The sequence below is a fragment of the Gorilla gorilla genome, chromosome 10 (assembly GCF_029281585.2).
Source record: "Gorilla gorilla gorilla isolate KB3781 chromosome 10, NHGRI_mGorGor1-v2.1_pri, whole genome shotgun sequence".
NCBI classification, from domain to species: domain Eukaryota; kingdom Metazoa; phylum Chordata; class Mammalia; order Primates; family Hominidae; genus Gorilla; species Gorilla gorilla.
The window spans coordinates 85,020,412-85,043,250 of NC_073234.2; the positions used below are offsets into that span (position 1 = coordinate 85,020,412).

At 38.6% G+C, this 22,839-nt stretch overlaps 1 protein-coding gene and 1 long non-coding RNA gene across 5 annotated transcripts in view; one reads left to right on the forward strand and one right to left on the reverse strand.

The window, feature by feature from the left end:
* Nucleotides 1-22,245, reverse strand: part of LOC109029161 (uncharacterized) — a 33,367-nt gene extending 11,122 nt beyond the window's left edge. Inside the window, exons 1-4 of the long non-coding RNA XR_002008205.3 lie at nucleotides 21,856-22,245; nucleotides 14,259-14,382; nucleotides 8,922-9,089; nucleotides 3,303-3,426 (exon numbers count right to left, since the gene is read on the reverse strand). This is a non-coding gene — a long non-coding RNA (uncharacterized lncRNA). The remainder of the gene's footprint in view (nucleotides 1-3,302; nucleotides 3,427-8,921; nucleotides 9,090-14,258; nucleotides 14,383-21,855) is intronic.
* RAB3IP (RAB3A interacting protein) overlaps nucleotides 22,031-22,839 on the forward strand; it is a 75,785-nt gene continuing 74,976 nt past the window's right edge. Inside the window, exon 1 of one of the 4 annotated variants that reach the window (XM_019038530.4) lies at nucleotides 22,031-22,053. Coding sequence is in view for 1 of the 4 variants with exons in the window: in XM_055357033.2 (XP_055213008.1) it covers nucleotides 22,716-22,728 (13 nt within the window). In the remaining 3 variants the exon portion in view is untranslated. Of the gene's footprint in view, nucleotides 22,054-22,381; nucleotides 22,569-22,604; nucleotides 22,729-22,839 lie in introns of those variants that run through there. The other 3 variants (XM_063694665.1, XM_019038531.4, XM_055357033.2) reach the window with 3 other exon arrangements.

Sequence of the window (22,839 nt, forward strand, 5' to 3'; positions counted from 1 at the left end):
TACTTAATGGCTGCTATTTTAATAAATTTTTCAGGTCTCTTTCTTCCTTCTTTTCCTGAATGTTCTTAAACATCTGACTTCAGGGGGAATACCAGTGGAATGAACGTGAGGATTTTAATCAGAAAGGGTTCTACTCTTTACCAGCTGTGTGACCTTGTGCAAGTCACACGCCTATCTGAACCCTTATTTTCTTATCTGTTCAGATGGCAATAATATCTACTTCAGCTTCTACAAGAGGAGGCATGAAATAGCTAAACATTAAAACACAGAGGAAGGCAATCAGGAAACTTAGACTATGAATACAGAATATGACCCTCACTGATTGGGAGTAAGAACATTGCCTTAGATGCCTCCAAGTCTCAGGGTTCCACCAATTCTCAATGAGGATGGAAATTAATGTCATATGGAAAACTGTATATTTTCCTCAATCCTTAATCCATGTAATAATTCCTATTAGATCTTGTACTTTTTTTTTTTTTTTTTTTTGAGATGGAGTCTCACTCTGTCACCCAGGCTAGAGTGCGGTGGCATGATCTTGGCTCACTGCAACCTCTGCTTCCTGTGTTCAAGTGATTCTTCTGCCTCACCCTCCCGAGGAACTGGGATTATAGGCACACACCACCATGGCTGGCTAATTTTTGTATTTTCAGTAGAGACAGGGTTTCATCATGTTGGCCAGGCTGGTCCTGACCTCAGGTGATCCACCCGCCTCGGCCTCCCAGAGTGCTGGGATTACAGGTGTGAGCCACTGCGCCCGGCCAGATCTTGTAATTTTTATCAAGTCAAAACATGAAGAACTCTTTAAGGTAATTTTATAGATATTTAGAATTTGTACTTTTAGTAACAACTCTGGTGTACAAATAATATGAACAAAAATAGAGAAAATGCAATTAGGTTAGTCAGTATATGGGAAAATGCTAGGTCTCTGTAGAAATCAAAGAAACGCAAAACAAAAACCACATGTTTCATATATGAAAATATTCAGTGCTGGTAAGAGTCATATTTATTTTTGATGGGTGTGTAAACTGAAGAAAAACCTGTTGGAAGGCAATTTTAAATATGTAACAAGAACCTAAAATATGTTCATTTACTTTAAGATAATTTCAGTTTCTGAAATCTAGCTTCAAGAAATAATATGAACTACCAAATGAGCTTTTAGTATGAAGTCTTCATTGTGGCATTATTTATAATAAGAAATCGGAAGCAACTCAAATGCCCTACAAACTAGGAATAGTTAAGTAAACAAGGTGTTTCTCACATAATAGATTACTGTGATTAGGCTTATAAACAATTCATAATGGGATGGCAAAATATGTGTAATATAATTTAAGAGAAAAGCAGGATAGTTAATATAGTACGATCACAATTAAGTCAAAAATAGTTGTACAAATACAAACATTTGAAAAAATACATCAGAATGTTACTAATGGTTATTGGTGAGGTGATGATTAAGGGTGATTTATTTTGTTTTCTACTTTTCTATATTTTTCTAATTTTTTGTAATGAGCATGTATTATTTTACAATATTAAAAAACAAAGCTAATGATATGAATAAAGATTTTGTTGGTAGGGTGGGCAGTAGTATCTGTTCTAGCATGATATCTTAACAAGGCACACCATTCCACAGGCTTTCTGTGAGAATTAAATGTTCGACTATGTGTAGCAGCAGCCAATATATATTGCATGTATTAAGAAACTGTTATGGAAAATTTAAACTTTACAGCCTTACATAAAAGATAGTAAAGTGTTTTGTGAAACTTTTTTTCTTACGTTTCCAGAGAATTTATAGTTAAGAATTTCCTTAATTAGCTAGCTTTCCTATATATTTGAAATTTCATTTATGTAACATGCAATTTTTCAGGACTTCTTTTGTAATCAATTATCATTATTATTATTATTTTTTTTAAAGTTTTCACCCCTTGTTCGGTGGTGAAATGTAGAGTCCTGGTTTACACCTGTTGTCCTGGTGTAATTATTTAATAGCGCCTCCTTTTTCTCTCCTTTTTCTCCCGGACAATAGTTACATGGTCACCCTAGCAATATCAGATATGGGGGGAAGGGGAGAACAAATCATATCTTCTGGATGCTGACTCTGGAGTGGGGATGAAGGGGGGCGGGGTGGGGACAGCTGGCTCCTGACAACCAGCATGCAGAGAGAAAGAACTGCAGCTGCACCAGAAGCGTCCTAGTTGCCTATAAACACTGGCCCACGGCTGTATTACTTAGTCTAATCAGTCATATATCTATTACTTGAAAGTGATTCTGACAGCATTGGCTCTATCTGAAGGTGTAAAAGAAAATCTATCTAATTTATTTAAGATATCACAGACACACCTGCCCCAGGTGTTCTTTTCCACCAGCCCACTCTGGAGCTCTGCATTTTTACCCATAGCGTTATTATAATTAAATGTGATCAAAATAATTAAAATTCTATCTGGAGAGAAATGGCCCCAAAAGTACAGAGGCAATAACACTATTAAGAAGTTAGAAGGATCCTCATGTTGACTCTGCTCTTCCTAGCTGGATGACCCTGGGCAAAGGATGTAACTTCTCAGACAGTCTGTTCAGCAGCAAAAGGAGGAAAATAAAACCTGTTGTGACTATATCACGGGAGTTGGAGTATGAATAAAATGGTTACTGTAAGTGAAAATGCTCTGTAAATACAAAAGCACTCTGCAAATATCAGAGACTATTAGTATTACGAAGTTATTAAAATAAAAAAACACATTAGCTGAGCTAACAGCCTTGAAACACAATGAGCAACTCCTGGGGGAAAAGACACACAGCTGACCAGACACACAGCCCAGAGTAAGTCTTTGGGAGGGGTGGAAGTGGGAAAGCTGCTAAACATGGTGCAAAAGGCTTCTAGCCCCAAGGAAGGAAATGACAGAAATCTTGCTTTGACAAGTTTTTTTCAGAGCTGGCTTTGCTAGGAAACTAAGGGCTACAATGAATTTTTGATACCCTTGGTTACTGTTCCTCCAATCCACTCCCCTCCAATTCTAGAAAATAAACTCCGTGTGGGTGAGGATTTTTGTCCCCTTTCTTTACTGCTAAATTCCCAGCACTTAGAACATTTCCTGGCACAAAGTATCAGGATAATTCATATTGCATAAGTAAATATAATTTGCCTGTGTCACCTGTGTTCTCCATTCACGCCTGTCATTTAAAGTTGGACAAGTGTTGTTATTGCAGTTCTGGAGCTACTTAAAAGGAGACTTAGACCAAGTTTTGGATACAAGGCCTTGATCTAGGTCACAGAATGATAGCTCTCACTTGTAACTGCTATTTCCACCACTAACCTTAATTATTTGGTCGTATTCTGTTGAGAAGTCTTAAGAGCACCATTTCACAAGGGACCTGGCAAAGACATAGCAGATGCTTGGCAGACATGTCCACTCAGCATGCAGGACACCTCTGGAAAAGCTGCAAGAAGAAACCACGCTTCAGAGTAGCCCACTGCAGGAAGAAAGGGGAGGGATTTTTTTCTCCTTGGTACCCTCTCATATCCCATGGGCCAAATTTCACCCCCTAAAAAGATAATTTCCTATATTTCCAGCCCTTGGCAGACACTCAGGAAGCCAATCCTGCCCCCTGCCCCACTTGCTCCATAGTGTGGCATTTCATCTAAACCTAGAAAAAGAGTGACAACTCAATGCTGATAGGGCTCAGCATGTCAGGACTAATGGCCATGCAGGCTCAGGGTTCCAATCGAACTCCAGCCAGCCCTGGGAGCTCAGTAAAGGCAGTGGTTGTGGTAGGGGTGCAATAGGGGTGTGGAGATTACTTTCAGAAAAAAAAGAGGCAGTAGAGAAAATCTGAGGAGGTGCACAAAGATTGCATCCAATACACTTGTTTTGCAAAACTGAATCGTATTTTCCTGTCCTATTTGCTTATTTGTTAAAAGCTCCATTTTTTAATGTTAGTATTTTGAGATCAAACTTATCCTTTTTAACAAATGCCTAAGACTCAAGAGAATGGATATGCTATAATTTATTTTGCCATTTCCCTATTGATGGACATTCAGGTTGTCTCCCAAGTTTTACATTATTGTACGAGTCTTTGGGGAGGACAGCTTTAACGTACAAGAATAATTTGAAAAGAAAGATCTTATTTAAAATCAGTCACCATGCCTGTCTGGAGCTTTACTGATCGGATAGTTGTGACTGCATTAAAATGATGGCCCATTGCACTTTGCCCTGGCTCTGGCAGTTGAGCTTATGCCCCTGACTGGGATCTGCTAGCTTTTCAAATGGAGGTCTGTGACATTGATAAGGTATGCTTCTCTCCCAGGAGGCTCTGAACCCTGAGAGGAGATTGTTTTTTATTTTTGCATATTACCAAAGCTTTTCCATTTGAGTTACTTTGTTAGTGAATAAGTGTCTTGAATGGATAGAGAAATAGAATTCTATGGATCAGACTGCCCAGCCTGGTTTTGTGAGCCCTATCGTGGAGGCAGATGAAATTAGTCAGGCAATGGCTAAAAGGTGAGACCTTGGGAGACAGGTCACACTGCATTCCCTGACAAGGGGTTTCAAGTGTTCATTGATAAGAAAACTACCACCACATGGGAAATTTTACATGTCTTCCACATCAAAAGCACCTCAGTTTTCAGGCTTGTTTTGGAGGAAAACCTTTTATCTTTTGTTTTTAATCTTGTTAATGCTTTGACATCTTGACAGTTTTGAACTTAATGATCCCTTATGGGAAAGAACAGGAATTCCATCTGCTTTTTCTATTTTCTAGGCAGCTCTTCCTTCTCTGTCTCCAACTCACTGCTGAGCCTCTGAAGATCACTCTGGTACCCTTCCCCCAATTACCCTAAAATATTTAACTATAGCATTTCTGAAATCTGCAAATTTTCCTGACTTTAATGAACCCTGTTACTTTATTTTAAAAGTCAACTAACCCCTTGAGATAGTAATTGTATTACAGAATACAAAATATTCTTTCTTCTTGTACCCTTTTGATTTATTTATCAAAGAAGCTTAATAACATAGACTTTGCTATAAAACAAAAGGCAAATTCTGCATGAAACTGTTTAAAAATTGATCAGACCAAATAGACAGGACAAAATTCTGTGTAATCCAGCCCTGAAAGGTGCTTGACTAGTAATGTTGAGTGAACCAAAGAGTGCTTCCAGACTCTTAAAAAAAAATCTAATCTGACCACTAAATTTAGAACCAGAACAATATGTTCCTATTTTACATGATATTATTTAATGTTTTTAATGTAAACATGTTACACTGTTGATTATTTATCACATAGTCAATAATTCCAGGTAAACAAACAGCAATATATATCTTTTAGTTATGATATCCTAATAATGGAATATATTTTGTGATTTTTAGTGGTAAAATAATTTTATAAATTATAAACAGTACCTCCTGGATTCAGTGACTGTCTACAATTGAGAAAGACCTAGAACTTGCCTATTCTTGGAATCTACACTTGGGTTCATTTCTCTTTAAAATGATGCACGTTTCTTTATTAATCAAAGTTGTATAAAACCACCTATCACACTTCTGGTCGGCATTGAGTTCATATTACATCAACTCAAAGCTAGAAAACATAACATTTCAGTTTGCTTGTGCAGTTTTATTAAGGATGGATGTACAATTGCTACGTGATATCTTTTTGAAATGTTGAAAATAGTTCAATGAGCTCCATAACTACTTTAAGAGTCCTCAAGGACCCAGAGATCTCCAGGTTGGGAGCTACTTCCTTAGCTAAGGGTTGACATGGATTCTCAGATGGCACTAGTGTTGTGATACTTGTACCTTGCCTAATAGTAGTGGCTGTTGAACCTCATCTTCTCAAAGTGACCCAAAAAAGGTAATTTAATAACTATTATTCGGTTTCTGAGTCAATGGCAAAAAACAAGAGAGAGTGATAAGAGGGAGGTTGAGTATTTATTTCCAAGGTTCATCCCTTGCAGTGTCACCACCACAGGTTGGCTGCACCTTCTGGCTGAAGGTGACAGCTCCTATCAGGCAACCCTCTCCATATACTTCTTCGTTTCCTGGCTCAAGTAACTGCTCCCTTCCTTAAATACATTTTTTTTTTTTTAAAGACAGAGTCTCACTCTGTCACCTAGGTTGGAGTGCAATGGTGCAATCTCGCCACACTGCAACCTCCACCTCCTGGGTTCAAGTGATTCTACTGCCTCAGCCTCCCAAGTAGCTGGGATTACAGGTGCCTGCCACCACACCTGGCTAATTTTTGTATTTTTAATAGAGATGGAGTTTCACCATGTTGGCCAGGCTGGTCTCGAACTCCTCACCTCAAATGATCCACCCACCTTGGCCTCCCAAAGTGCTGGGATTACAGGCGTGAGCCACCACACCCAGCCCTTAAATAATTTTTTAAACCTAGCCTTTTCAGATGTACATTTGGTTGTTTATAATATTCTATCAGGGACAATGCTGCAATAAATAACTTTGTATATATGCCACTTTTCCCCCTTGATTAAGGCTCAAAGGATTGTTGTCGTGTGTATTAGTCAGGGTTCTCTAGAGGGACAGAACTAATGGAATATATATATAAATATATATATATTTATAGATAAAAGGGAGTTTATTGAGTATTAACTCACACAATCACAAGGTCCCACAATAGGCCATCTGCAGGCTGAGGAGCAAGGAGAGCCAGTCCAAGTTCCAAAACTGAAGAACCTGGACTCTGATGTTTGAGGACAGGAAGCATCCAGCATGGGAGAAAGATGTAGGCTGGGAGGCTAGGCCAGTCTCTCTTTTCACATTTTTCTGTCTGTGTATATTCCGATCTTGCTGGCAGCTGATTAGATGGTGCCCACCCAGATTAAGGGTGAGTCTGCCTTGCCGAGTCGACTGACTCAAATGTTAATCTCCTTTGGCAAAACCCTCATAGACACACCCAGGGTCAATACTTTGTATCCTTCAATCCAATCAAGTTAACACTCAGTATTAACCATCACGGGGCATCAAAGGGAGTAAATTGGAAAGACGGAAAGTGAGATGTCAGGGAATAGAATGATGAAACTAAGATAACTAAGTTATTGATAATGACACAATCTAGAGCATGACCATAGGGTGAGTGACTGAGGTATGGTGGAGAACAAGGTTATTTGAGCAAAGAAGTTAAAAAAAAAACTAACAAACTATGGTGTTGGAAGGATCACCTACCTTAGTTGTTGAAATCACTAAGAATTAAGACTAAAGAGAGATATTATCAGACTGGAGCTAATAGCACTGAGAAATGAAAAAGACTGACCCAGGTGTCAATAGATGACAGCAACAATGAACATTTTTGGGTGAGTTAATTTGATAACATGCGATTTAACTTGGGAGAATTTTAGGGAGACAAGTGAGAAAAGTCTGAAAGTGGCAACAAGGAGCAAAGAGGTGGCCTTCCCCAAATGTAGGCCCAGATATATAAGGACAGTGGAAGAAAAAAAGCAGCCACTATGTAAGATGGCTTCAGGGGAAGCATATCCTCAGGAGAGAGCTGGTTTTCTAGAGCAAGAGGGTGAATGAAATGTTCAGAGAAGAGGCTAAGGATATAGGGGATTTGGCTGGTGATGGATGAATTCCAGGAGGGCACAAAGGAAAGACATCATTCGTTAATGATACAATGTTCACAAGCAGTCCTTTTACTGGCCTTGTGTCCATTATCTCTTGTTACCTAAAGTTCATCTTTAGTAGTTTTCCTAAGAAGGTCTAATAGAAACAATGCTAGCTGAATTTTTGCATATTTTAAACTCTTTGTAGTTTTTATACTTGAAAGACAGTTTGGCTAGACATAAAGACTTTGTGTCCACTTTTTCTACTTGAGTATCTTGTATACATTGCTCTAATGTCTTCTTGGAACAGATGTTCTTGTGTAGAGATTTAAGGACAGCCTGGCACTTCCCTTTATAAGTGGTTTGATTATCTGCAACCTCTACAAAGGATTTGATTGATTATCTGTAACCTCTCCAAAGGATTATTTCCTTTTCATTGTAGTCAGTAATGATGTCAGGTAAAATGCCCCTGGCATATACTACATCCTTTCAATAAATAGGTGTACTTTTTTTTTTTAGAAAAGTTTTCTTCAATGATATCTTTAAGTATTTGTTTGTTCCATTATTTTGGATCTTTTCCTTGGGGGCACTAGTTGTAAGTTTTTTTTAAAAAACCTCCTTTGCCTGTTTTCTGTATATATTATTTTGTGTCTAATCCTTTCTATTTTTCATTTCATTTTGCTTTTTTTCATTTCTTTTCTCTATATTTCTTATTATCTTCCCTTATGTTTCTTTTCTTTCTCACTTCCCTTCTAATTTTGTCTTTATTTCTGTGATGGTTTTGTTTTTTCTACTACTTCTTTTCTGAATTCTTCCGTTGCATTTTATCACCTCCTATCTCTCTACATCTTCCTCAAATTCCTATATTTATGTTTTATAATTGTATTTTTATTGGGGTTATGGTCTCATTCTTTTCTCTAATTCAAGGAAAGTTATTTCTAAAAATTTCATCTGCCAAAGCTACCATTTCACTTGTAAAGCATTCTTCATCTGTTAGATTTTGCTCCTTTTTCTAAAATTTTGTTATTGTTTCTTTGTATTGGTGATGTGCTACTTCCTTTCCCTTTCCTATTTATTATCATTGAGTCAACTGGGTCTTCCTGGACCAACTATTTGCAAGAGTTCTGGTATGTATGGGAGCAAGGTTAGGAAGAAGCTGTTTTTGACTAAGTGCAGACTCACTTCTCTGCTGCCACATGAACAGACTGCTTCCTGTGAATATGGCTTATCTGTGTGATTCTTTGTGTAGTCTCACTTGCACTGTCTTTTTGAATCAAACTGGGTACAGGGGACTTTTGTTGCTAGCATGGTTTGCCCCAGTTCCCACATCCACTTTTGTAAACAAGGATAATGTTTCTGTAACTCAGGATATGTCTCTTACCTTCAGGAGTTATACTTTTGCTTGCAGCGTCTAGCTGAACCTTCTTGCAGCTGAGATTGGTCTCTGTGTTTTTCCTATTTTTTCCTATACAATTTCTGCTCAACCTCAGCTGATTTTGTTAACTCTTATACATGTTTTAGAACCTGGGCAGTATATTTGTGTTGTACTCTGCAAAAGAAAAAAAAATGGACTTGCAGATTTTGGAGGGTGGGGTTTGTGTTTTTATCCTTTTGTATCCAGAATGATTTTCAAATATAGAAAAGTGAAAATACGAATATACCCACTCACGTTCATGCCAGAAGTCTTCTCTAACTCTTTAGAATAGTAATGTTCACATTTTTGGAATAATTAGAAATCTATAAGCATGTGGCCTGAATTCTCTCCTAATCAACTCTTGTTAATAAAAATGCATATATAGCCTACCAAAACTAGGTATGACTCATATCTCTTGGCTAGATGTTACTCAAAGCCTAATAATTGGGCTGGGAGTGGTGGCTCGGGTCTGTAATCATAGCACTTTGGGAGGCTGAGGCGGGCAGATAACCTGAGGTCAGGAGTTTGAGACCAGCCTAGTCCAACATGGTGAAACCCGGTCTCTACTAAAAATACAAAATATTAGCTGGGCGTGGTGGCAGGTGTCTGTAATCCCAGCTACTCAGGAGGCTGAGGCATGAGAATTGTTTGAACCTAGGAGGTAGAGGTTGCAGTGAGCTGAGACTGCACTACTGCACTCCAGCCTGGGTGACAGAGCGAGACTCCATCTCAAAAAAAAAAAAAAAAAAAAAGCCTCATAATTGCAATATGCTGGAAATTTCAGGACCCCAAGAGACAGATCAATTAGGAGTATGTGCTGTTCATTTACTTCTTATAAAATATCAGGCTAAACAATATTCAGGTATTTCTAACACTGTTTCCAACTCTTTGCCTCAAGGTCAGGTTCTACAATTACCTGAATCATCTGAGCCCTAAGTTGGCATTGCTAGCATTGAATTGGGGACAGATGCCCATTTCTTGTGGCCAAAAGTGCCTGCTTGTCTGGCAAGAATAATTTCACACAGGGATGATGTCAGAGTATTTTTGGTCCTGAAAGATACTTACCTGATTCAGAAACTTGTTAATTAATTTTGATTATGTCAATGATAATCCAGTTATACATGTGACTAAACAATTCTTGAACCATCTAGACTGTATTCAAGTAGCATATAGCTGAATTTCTACTCCAAATTTTTGTTTCTGACAGTATGATTGCCATCAGTCTGGATTTCAGTAGTTTCATGGAAGAATAAAATTTAGGATAATTTTGTGATTCATATACCACTACTCAAATTCTAATTAAATTTTGTCTTTTTTGATAGCATGTTTCCCTTTCAGGTCTGTGAAATTAAATTCCTCTTGCAATCAAGCTGCACAGATAGGGGAGACACTTGGTAATTCAAACACATCTTGGGGTTTGCACACCAAAAGCAGCTGCAGAAACTTAAAGTATGATTCACGTTCATCAGAATATGTCTTCTAAAATTCGGACTTTATTTCTACCAAAATAGTACAGCAACTCCTCAAAATCTGTAATTCCATTAAGCTCAAGGCGGTTGACCTGAGCTCAACTCATATGCCTGGTTTATGCCTGAGATTTTTACTTTCTGAAACAAAAGCCCTTCCTTTCCCCTGTGATTTCAAGTTCAGTATATTCAGATGTTTCATCAGAACAAGAAAGCACAATCTCTTGGGCCCCTGAATGTTGAATAAGTTGGGCCAGTGAGAGCTCTTTAATTCCCCAAAGTTCTTGACCTCAAAACATCTCTTTAACAAGTACCCATAACCTACACTTCTGACTGCATTCAAATAAACCCAGACTGCATACGCTGTTTTGTCTTTGCCCAAACTGATGACGGTTAGGAGTACAGGCATGAAGAATGTTGACAACCATGATAATTTCTATTCTTAGACCAGGAAAAGCTTTCTTGCAAAGCTCAAATCAAAAACACACCCGATGAATGATGCAAGGAGCATCAGACCACTTTAATGCTTAAATTAGTATTAAAGCATTTCTCCCCTCTTTCACTGTAGATACCCCACATACAATAAACATCCATGTTTACACCAAACTTCTCAAATTCCTTTTTGAGATAGTCTTTGCAAAGTTTCTGTGTTCTACCTAACCAGGATCAGTTAGATCACATACTGGATACTGCTGCTTTGGAGCATTCCATTCCATATATTTTCACATGTGATGTACATCTTAAATTTAAAATAAAATATATGTTTACATTGTTATTTAAGTAAGTGTGTGTCATAATGGTTTTCAAACTTTTTTTTTTTCCAAGCTGGAAGTTCAATATGCAAATGAAACAAAAGAGAAGCTAGCTGCAGTTAAAAGGAGTTGAGAGAAAAGACAAATATATAGACAGAAAACAGATCAGTGGTTGCCTAGAATTGGGGTAAGAGTAAAATTATTGCAAATGGACATGAAGGATCTTTTGGGGATAATGGAAATGTTCTTAAACTGGAATGTAGTGTGGTTGCACAACTCTATACATTTGCTAACAATTATTGATTCATATACTTATAATGAGTGAATTTTATGGTATGTAAATTATACCTTAATAAAGTTAATAAAGAAACTAAATATAAAATAATGCAGGATGGCAAGAAGTTGTTGGAGATATAGATGAAGCAGATTGGTACTTCATTGATAATTGTTAAAATTGGAAATGAGTGTGTACAACCTTATTTCACTCTTTTTCTTCATTTGTGCTCATTTAAATTTAAAAAAAAGAGCTGAATTAAAAAAATAAAAAATAATAAAGGGGGCTGAGAATAAAGGAGCATTTCCCTTGTCCATTAGAGACAAAATTTTTAGGCCTATCTGAAGCACCTTTAGATACTTAATGTTTGTGACTAGTCTATGGTACATGAAAAGAAAATGTATTATTCTCGCTCACATATTTATATAAACTTATAAATATATAAATGTACATATACAATCTACCTTGCTAATTATGTTATTTAGGCCTTCTATATCCTTACTTAATTTTTGACCACTTGATCTGTTCTGGATGAGATAAATTAACTAGTCATGTTTTCTGTGGATTTCTCTTTGAATTTGATGTAGTTTTCCTTTATAAATTTCAATTTTATGTTATTTGGTACATTGATATTCATAAGCATGAAATCTTAATTTTGCATCTCATGTTTTATAAAGTGCCTATCTTTGTCTTATTTAATACTTTTTTCTTGAATTTAACTTTGAGATAAAATCTTGATCTTGGTTTTAATTTGCTTGGTATGCCTTCACCTATCTTTTTATTTTCCACCTTCCTAAATCATTTTGTTTTCACTGTATCTTATGTATATAGCACAAGGTTGAGATTTGCCCTGATATCCCAGTTCAGAAAATTAATTGAAAATTTTCAGTGCTTACTGAAAAGAAAGTCATGTCATGTTTTATCTTACTTTACCTATCTTTTGATTTTTGTTAGGTTTTGTTTGTAGTGCTCATTTATTTTTCACTATATGGCCTGTATATATATTCTTTGTGTATGCATGTTTTTTGAACTTGAAAGGTTTGCATTTTTGTTCCAGTGGTCATCTTAATAACTTTGAAACTATTTTTTATATATTATTGAAAGCATTGAACAGTGTATTTCCTGTTTCTCACCTCTTTACCCTCTAATTATATTATTTTTGTTATGTTTACCTTATTTCTTTTCTCTTTCAGCTTTTGTTGGTTGTTTCATTGTGATATTGTCAAGACTTACAATGGTTACTTTCTGTTCTATGACCATAATTCTCAACGTTATTTTAGACTTACTTCTATAGATAATGGATTTAATGATTGCTACCAGTCTCCTCCCACTGCCCATATTTCTAAATTCGTCTCTTTGGTGGTTGAAATTCATTCTCTATGAATATCCTATTAAAAAGGGCAATATTAAAACCATGTTGCTTGCATGTTCAAAAGTGTTCATTATATTTTTATTTGAATAAGTTTCTCTGGTATGAAATCCTTGGGTATGAAACCTTTAGAATTACATTTTAATTTTTTCCCCCTTATAGATGTCTTGATCATTTTGCTCTGGATGCATGAAAGATTCTTTCATTATCTTTGAAATCCAGTAGCTATGCTAGACTAGGTCTTGCTTTGATTATTCCTGACATTTTTTAATTTGGGATATGATATGCTCTTTCAATCTATAGATTTAGGTCTTTTATTTCTGGAAAGTTTCTCAAAATATTTATCTGCTTTTTTTTTTCCTGTTCCAACTTCTAGATTCTTTTGTTAGATTATATACATATTGGATTTCTTTTGTTTCTTTCCACTTACATAATTTTCTCTCTAATCCCTTTTTTTCATTTTCATTTCATTTAACTTGCTTTTCTCAATCTGGTATTTTGTGATTCTTAAAACATTTTTTATTTTGCTTTTTTTCCCCCCCTTAACATGTGTTTATTCCAAGTTTGTGTTAATTTTGTCTTCATTTTTTAAACAGTTATTTTTTTCCTCTCCCTTTTTCAATTCGTATTTAAGTTCCTTTTGTGGTTCTGCTGCTTTTAAAAAAATTTTCAAGTGAAAGGACTTAAGAAAGTTGAGTTAGTCATACTTATTAGTTCATGCCACATTACCATAATTGATTCATGGAAGGCTAGTTTTATTTATTTGTGGTTTCCTTTTTATTCTTATTCCTATCCTCCCCTGGATAAGCAATCATACAAATGCATCAAATATGTAACTTTTTGTTTGCATATATTTTTGTAAAATGTGTATAGTTTTTATATACGCACTTTTAAAATTAAAAAAAATATTTTAGAGAGAATCTTACTATGTTGCCCAAGCTAGCCTCGAACTCCTGGGCTCAAGAGATCCCCTACCTCAGCCTCCCAAGTAGCTGGAACTACAGGCCTGCACCACCATGCCTGGATGACTGATTACTTTTTGATTGATTGCTCATGTTTGGAGGAGAGGTTTTCCAAGAAATGCTGCTTGCAGAAGGTTTGTGCTGAGAGGCCTGGACCATGTTTCAGCCTAATAGGAATTCTGCTTATAACACAGGGGTTGTGTAGATGAGTTCCTTTAGCTTCTACTTTTAACTAAGAGAAATTGGCAATCACAGGGCTGCTCACATCACAGTCTATATATATTTTTTCCATTTTGCCTCACAAACACAATGCTTCCTGCATATGTGGTATGTCTGAATGATTCTTCTTCCAATGGCGCCCTACCACCTTCTCTTTTATGATAAACCAGGTTGAGGGAAGACACTGCTGCCTGTCCACATACTTGATTCCTTTATTTCAAATGAAAGATTGTTGGTTTTGTCTCTAAGATAAGTCACTTACTTTTGTGAAGTGTGCTTTGTTGATGTTGTCTTCTGCAGTCCGTAGGCATTTACATCTTTTATCGAAGTATTTCTGCCATTCACTGTATTTCACATATATTGTAGTTCAGGGTTTCAGGTATCTACTGTTTTCAATGAAAATGAATTTTGTATTATTGTCATTATACTTGTTACTGAGTAATTTCTGGGAGGTGGAAGAATAGAGGATGCTATCTTTACTCTCTGGATACATTTTTAAAATCACTGTTTTATGTATATATTATGTTAACCCAACTAGATTGTAGTTTGGAGAATTTTCTGCTTTACTTCGTACCATGCATTCTTTACTGTTGATTCCTAAAGTGTCATAAAAATTGCTTCTAAAGTTTGTTGAAAAATTTCAGATAGGGCCCAATTCTTAAAGTTTCTGATTCATAAAGCCTGAGTTAACTAAGTATCTCAGGTGATTCTGATGCTAGTGGTTCACCAGCTGGATACTGTACCTAGTAGCCACTCAATAATTAACTGAATGACTTACAAGGGCATGGGTATTTATGTGAGAACGCTTAGTATAGGAAACAGAGTAGATATTGTTTTTATAAATAAGACTGGCTGAGGGTACACAGTAAATACATACAATTTTATCTGTCACTTTAAAAAATAAAAAAACACTGGCTGAGATAAAATATGCAGCAATAGTGGGGGTACTGAGGCAAGAATATTTTCCTTGGAGAATACAGAAACTTCTTTTTTCTATCTCGGGAATATTCTGTCATCTGTTTAATTGAATATTACCTAGCCCACTAATGACACACAATAAATAACTGATGAATGACAGCATCAAAATTGGGCAAACACTGAGAGACAAGACTCCCCCAAAGTAACCCAAGAAATACAAATTATCTATGTGTTTATGTGAATAATCAGGCAAATACTACCTTAAGGTTAATTTAAACAAAAGATGAATTGTTCGTTAATTTGTGGATGTGTTAGATACATCAAAGTGTAACTTCTTCCCTGTTTCTACTCGTACTTTTTTCATTTTAATTTTTATTATTTTTTAATTTTTTTTTTTGTGGCAGACTGCTAGTTCTTTCTTCCTGAGCAGATGACTGCTGACATACAGACCAAATTTTCTGTCTTCCCTTATAGCCATGTTTGGCTATGTGATAAAGTTCTCATGAAGTAATGAGTCCTGCTTTATTTTTCTTCATAGCACATATTATTACTTGACATTATGTTATATATTTATGTCTGTATTGACTGTCTCTTCCATTAGAATGCAAAAGCTATTAAAGCAGGGACATTATTTTATTCTCTGTCACTTTCCAAGTAGCTGAAAAGTATCTGGCATGTAAAGGACACTCAATAAGTCAAGGAATTCATGCATAATTATTGCAAAAATATAGAGATTAGGTATTACAGGATATGTGGACCCCAGTATTTCTATAATGAGGATGTAGTAAGCCTAATGAAGAATAGTTTATCTTGATTTGGGTTACCAGTTGAACTTGAATGACCACCCTCTGTGTGCATACTTAGCATTCATATTTGCAAAGGGAGGGGGACTGACTGGGTTGATTTCCCTCGAAGGAATAGAGGATCCCTATTGGGGAGAGCTTCATGCCACTTCTAAAGTTTGGCCTCTCTCATCTTCAATCTAGCCACACAGGGTTGCTTTTGGCTCAGGTATCTAACCAGGTCCAGTTATTACTGGTTAACACAGCATGGCTGGTTTCACTTAATGTACAATGGCATGAGTCACAACAACACTATGCAGAAGACCATCTATCCTCACAAGAATATGGTGAACATTGCTGCCACTCCCATGCTTTCAAAATAAATATTGTCTTTTCAAAATAGTTGCTTCATGGGAAGTTGTCTGTATTTGTGTTATATGTATCTCAGATGTACTCAACAACATTTTTTAGATGTCCTGTTTTGAAGTTCAGGATGATACAATGGAAATACATAGACTAGTATTGCAAAGACCTGTTCAAGACTCAGCTTTGGGACATTTTAGCTCTGTGACCTTGGATAAATCACTTCCTCTTTGGGGGTCTCAGCTTTCTCATTTGTGAAAATAGATGTTGAGGGGAGATGACTTAAAGGTCTCTTCTAACTCCAATAATCTATGACTCTAATTATTTTCCGAGTTTTCATGGCATTACTGTGAACATTCCCAATCATACAGAACACCTTTTCTTTCCTTTTCTTTTCTTTTTCTCCTCCCTCCCTCCTTCTTTTTCCTTCCTTCCTTTTCTTTCTTTCCTTCTCTTTCTTTCTTTTTTGAGACAGAGTCTCGTTCTGTTGCCCAGGCTGGAATGCAGTGGCCTAATCTTGGTTCACTGTAACTTCCACCTCCCGGGTTCAAGCGATTCTCCTGCCTCAGCCTCCAGAGTAGCTGGGATTATAGGCGCCCAACACCACGCCCAGCTAATTTTTATATTTTTAGTAAAGATGGGGTTTTACCATCTCTTGGACAGGCTGGTCTTGAACTCCAGACCTCAGGTGATCTGCCCAACTCAGCTTTCCAAAGTGCTGGGATTACAGGTGTGAGCCACTCTGCCCAGCCCCAAACATCCTCCTCTGAATGTAGATTTGATTTTTTGGAACAGATAAAATTGATCAGAGCCAAGTCTGGGTAATACTATGTATGGCAAAGGTAGATGATACTATCTTTAAAACTTGGAATTCTCATTGATTCCTTTCTCACCTTTATTTCTGTATATTCAGTTGCTAGTGACAGAAAACCCTACATAATCTGGCATAAGCGAAGAGAAAATTACTGGTTCATGTAACTAAAAATTCCAGGGTCTCTGGCTTCAGTCACAGGTTGATCCAGGAAGTAAAATGATGTCATTAGGACTCACACTTGGTTTTCTTCTCTCTCAGATCTGCCTTCTCCATGTTAGTTCCATTTTTAGGCATATTCTCCAATGGGGGCAAGATTGTTGCCAGCAGCTTACATTTGATTTTCTCAGCAATCCACATAGATTCATTTTTCCCAACATTAACCCAAAACTCCCAGAACTGACTTTTATTGGCTCTACTTGAGTCATTTGCTTATCAATGAATCCATCACAGAGACTAGGATTCTCTGATTGGTCAAGCCTGGGTCACATATTCACCCCTGGAGTTGGGGGAATTCAGTTCCACTGGAATCATACAGACTAAATATGGTGGAAAGATGCTTCTCCAAGTAACATCAATGTGCTGATCTCAAAAAGGTATAATGGACGCTGAGTAAGCTCTGTGTGTGAGTGTGTGTGTGTGTGCATGAGAGAGGTGTGAGACATCTAATCACTTGTTGCATTAGACACCCTTTGAAATGTTTCCTCTTCTCTGTTTTGATGAAGTATAGGCACTATCTCATTGTAGCTTCCTATCTAATTTCCTTGCCTGTAGTCATTCTCTCCTCAAATATATTCTAGGCATTGCCAGCACAAGTCTTCCTAAAGCATTGTTTTGATCATTTTACTCTCCAGCTCAAAAATCTTTCAGAAACCTTCTTCTATCAAATTCTATATTCTTCAGCCTGGCATTTATGATCTTTCCACAATCTGGCTCCTGCATATCTTTCCAGGCTTATCTATCCACCTGCACTTGTTCCATGAGCCAACTAAGCTGCATTGCTTACCATCTCTGAACACACTGCATGTTTTCCTAACACCGCCTTTGTTCTATTTGTATGTTCTACCCCATCACCATTTCTCTCATCCTAAGTCTCATGCCAGGTGATGAAGTAGAGACTGCTAGTTCTCTTTAATATATGTTCTCCCCTTCTTCATTAGTGTTAGAACCACTGATTTTTAGCTGGGCACATGGCTACCCAATAGAGACTACACTTGACCAAGAGAGCATAGTGTAGTGATGTATACAACTTCTGTAAGTGGCTTAGAATAGACGCGTGTGTTCCTTTCTGCCCCTACCTCCTTTATGCTTGCTGGAAAAAGGATATAAGGAACTTGAACAGCCATGATGGATCATAAGGTAGAAGCTGCATTTCAGGATGGTAAAGCCACATGATGGAAGGAGCCCATGGATCTGCTGATTAGAGAGTCACCTACACTGATGTGAGAGTAATACATTTTATTTTCTTTAAGCTACTGTTACTTTGAGCTTTTTAACTGCTACGGAAATCAATCCCTGTATGAAAATATATAGTTTAGGATAATTTTCTGGTGGCAGTAATAGGAATCATTCAAAGCTATGTAAAGCAAAAAAGGGAGAATTATTTTAAGGACAGAAGGATTTCTCACAGAACCTATGGGAAGGGATGAAGGAAGCCTCAGTAATAGAGCGATAGCTGGAATTAAAAAGTAAGGGGAGGCCAGGAAGCCCTCTCACTGTGTCTCATCTCTCCTTCTCTTCCTTCTTACTGAAAATTATTTACACAGTTGTCACAGAGAAGCTACAAATAAATATTTGTTTGATGGATGGCAATTTGTGTGTGTGATAAACTGGATCTAAAGTCAATTCTCAAAACGTTTTGTTATATATATATATGTAGCTTGTTAAAGTGATTCTTTTGAAGGGGGGAATCATACTTTTTAGAGTCTAAGCTCTCTCTTAAACCCTTTCTCTCAGCTTTCCAATTTTTCCCAGTCACTTATTCCAACATCAGAAAGGGGGCCTGAAATACAGGATTGTCCATAATTAATATCATGACAGACACTTTTGAGATTGCTCTGCTTTTTTACAGGAGTTGCAAAAGCCAGTTTTTATGAGAACACAAGCACTGGCACTCACTAACTATTTTGGCAGACAAGGAAATGATAGATTAATTACTTTTGGTACATTTTTCCCATAACTGTCTTTTTTTTCCATTTCATTTTTGCATTGTTATTATTTACCAGTCTGGGTTCTCACTTATACCTAGTTTTTGCCCTTCAGGGTTTCTTATATTCTTGCCAACTCTTTGATATGTTTGATAAGATGTTTTATATATATTTATATATATTGCTTTTGGTTTGAGAATCAGCCAGAGCCTCTAGTCTGCCATACTACTGGACACAAAAGTTCAATATGTTTTCACTTCATTCGTTTATAAGATATTAACCTGCATTCCAAACACCAGGGCCCTAACTCTGGTGGCCTAAGCTCCCCATCCACAAAAATGAAGAATAACTACCTTTCCACCTGCATCAAATTGTTTTTTGTACAAGACTCATGTAATCATTAACATGAAGTCAGTTTGCAACTGGAAAATACCATGAAAATACACATTTTCTTAACTCTGAAAACAAAACAGAGGCAAACAAGTAATAAAAGTTATAACTAAGGGTAACAACCTTAGAATGGTTTGTTCAATTTACAATGTCTATATATTTGCACTCATCTGCTTTTTTTCTGGCCCAAGGTATAAATGAGAAAGTCTTAAGATAAAAAAAAAAGCAATATTATTTTATACGTTATATTTGGCACTAATTGTATAATTTACATTTTTAAAAAATAAAGAGAAAAAGGCAACCTTGAGCACACTATAAAATCTTTCACTCTTTTTTTTTTTTTTTGAGATGGAGTCTCACTCTTGTCACCCAGGCTGGAGTGCAATGGCGCGATCGGCTCACTGCAACCTCTGCCTCCCGAGTTCAAGTGATTCAAGGTTCAAGTGATTCTCCTGCCTCAGCCTCCCGAGTAGCTGGGATTACAGGTGCCAGCCACCATGCCCGACTAATTTTTTATATTTTTGGTAGAAATGGGTTTCACCATGTTGGGCAGACTAGTCTTGAACTCCTGACCTCAGGTGATGTGCCCACCTCAGCCTCCCAAAGTGCTGTGATTACAGGTGTGAGCCACCGCGTGCGGCCTTTTGTTTTGTTCTTTTGAGACAGGGTGTCACTCTGTCGCCCAGGCTGGAGTGCAGTGGCGTGATCTCGGCTCACTGCAGCCTCCGCCTCCCGGGTTCAAGTGATTCTCCCACCTCAGCCTTCCAAGTAGCTGGGACTACAGGTGTGTGCCACCATGCACAGCTGATTTTTTTTTTTTTTTTTTTTGGTAGAGATGGGGATTCACCACATTGGCCAGGCTGGTCTCGAACTCCTTACCACAAGGATCTGCCCACCTTGGCTTCCCAAAGTGCTGGGATTACAGGCATGAGCCACCGTGCCCATCCAAATCTTTCACATTTTTAAATTTTGTGAAATAGCTGTCCTTTTTATATATGGGTAAGCTATCAAACTTAAGATGCTCCCAGCCCTTTACATACTTTGTAGGCTGAGATTCTGAGTGTCTAATATTCTGTAATGTATCTTGGTCTCTGTGCTGCAAGAACACTGAAGTATTATTATAGGTAACAATCTATATCACTCTTCTCAAACAGCGCTAACAGGTTAAGTATTCAAGAGGAACATCTTTCAGTATATTTCAAAAAGCCTCATGGATGGTAGGTGATTTGTAAACGGACCAACACAGGACTCAGGCATATATGGTTACTGCTTACTATTTCCTATAGATCATGATGTCTTAGGTCTTATGTAGAATATATCATAGGACTTGTCCTCTAAACATTCACATACCAAGACTGCACTCTGCATGCACGCCATTCACTCATTCTGCATTTACTGAGTCAGTCCTACTGCATGTCAGACCTTGTGCCTGTTCTCAAGAAGCTCGCAGTCCAGGAAAATGGAGAAATACAGATACAATTATAACTCTATGTGATAAGTGTTACAAAGAGATACGGTGTTATGGAAGCCCTGGTAGGGGCACTTAGCCCATACTGGAGTGGCTGGGATAGGGCTGAGTGGCCAACAATAGGGAAGGGTTCACAGTGGAATTGATGTCTAGGCTAAATAATGAATAACAAATAATTAGCAAGGCAAGGAAAAGGTAGGAGATCAAGACATAAAAAGAAACAGCATATGGAAATACAGGGTTGTATGTGAGTACGGCAAGACTGGGGAGCCTAAGTGGTTTGCTGTATATTTAATTTATTCATTTCACGTTGCTACTATTGACATACTTGTCTCGCTATATATGTTTGAGTCCGTGGATGGTGGGGACTTTGTAATGGTTTCTCTGTCCCTATGTCTAACAGGAGGCACACAGATGGAGTGCAATAAAATGTCTGATGAATAAATGACCAGCTATGAAGTGTAAGGGAGAATAGGAATCCATTAATGAGAAAGGTCATTTCTAGTGGCAATGAATATCAGATAAGATAGATTTAAGAATTATTTAGAAATTAGGATGAATAAGACTTGGTGATATATTGGCGATGGGGTATAAAATAAGAAAAACTGACTTTCTAGGTTTCTGGATTACAGATGCATGATAATAGTTATAATGGTATAATAACAATAGCTAATATTTATTAGGCACTCTGTGTCATGAAGTACGCAAAGTGTTTACATGAATTAAGCCATTTAAACTCTTAATGACTCAGTGAGGCCAGTAATTCTGACTCCAACAACCATACACATAGTCTACTTTTCTTTACTGCCTCTAATAGATGAGATTAATACCCAGAATGATGGTCCTATTCAATAAGTGTATCACATAAATGCACGTTTCTCTTTTGCTAAACATAGAGACACATACTATGACTGCCTCTATTATTATTTTTTTTTTTTTTTTGATTTTTGGGATCTTGGCTCTTTCTGTATTTTTCCTACCTGGAAGACCTAAAGTGGGGTAGAAGTTTGATAAAACAGTTGGCAGAAAAGATGAGAGAAGACAGGTACAGACATGACATTCTCGAACGCTCTGGCAGTTGCTGGAATGATGGGATCTGGGTTCTACAGGATTCCTCCCCTCCCATCCCCCGCCACACACACACACGTCGTAAGGTGTATATGGCCGCGGAGTCTCAGGTTGGTTCTAGGAGTCCTCCACCCACGGCAAAGGTGCCTCTTCTCCCTCCTGGAGAGCCCAACATGCTTGAAGTTAACCTGAGGCCGCCTCTCGGGCCCGGCGAAACAGAGCGCAGCTCCGGCTCGCGCTGGTTCCCAGGGAAACCGCCCGCGGAGGAACCTGGGGCCAGGGCCGTGACACCTGCGACGAGCCCCGCCTGGCGCCAGGGGGCGCGGAAGCGCGTCCGCCCCCAGGCCCCATGCCGGGCTCGCCCCGCCCCTGCCGGCCACACCCCCCCTACCCCGCCCTCCCTCCGTGAGGACCGGCCGCTCCCGGCTCCCGGCCCCCGGCCCCGCTTCCGGCGCAGGCGCAGTCCCGCGTTCCCTCGGCGGCTGCCGGCGTAGTGAGCCCGCCGCCGTGGAGTGTAGCGGAAAGGGCTCGCCGTCCTCCTCCGTTTGTCGCTGCTTCGGGACGCGCTCTCTGCGGCTCTGTGAGCGCCCCTGAGCGCCGGCAGCGGCCGCGGTGGGTTCTTCAGGTGAGTGCGGCCGCGGGAGGGAGAGGCCCGGAGCGTAGAGCACCGCCCCCCTCCGCGCCCGCCTCTGGCGAGTCGGCCAGGAGGGGCGGCCGCGGCAGGTGCAGGTGCTGGCGCCGTGGAGGGCGCGGCACGCGGGTGTTTGGCGGGATGCCCAGGCCCGGTGAGCTCGCTCTCCGCTTGGGCACTTGGGCTCCGGGCCCTTGGGGGCGGCGTGTGGGGGGGACCTTGGCGACCCGGGTCAGCCGGCCGCCCCCTGGGCTGCTGGTGGGCG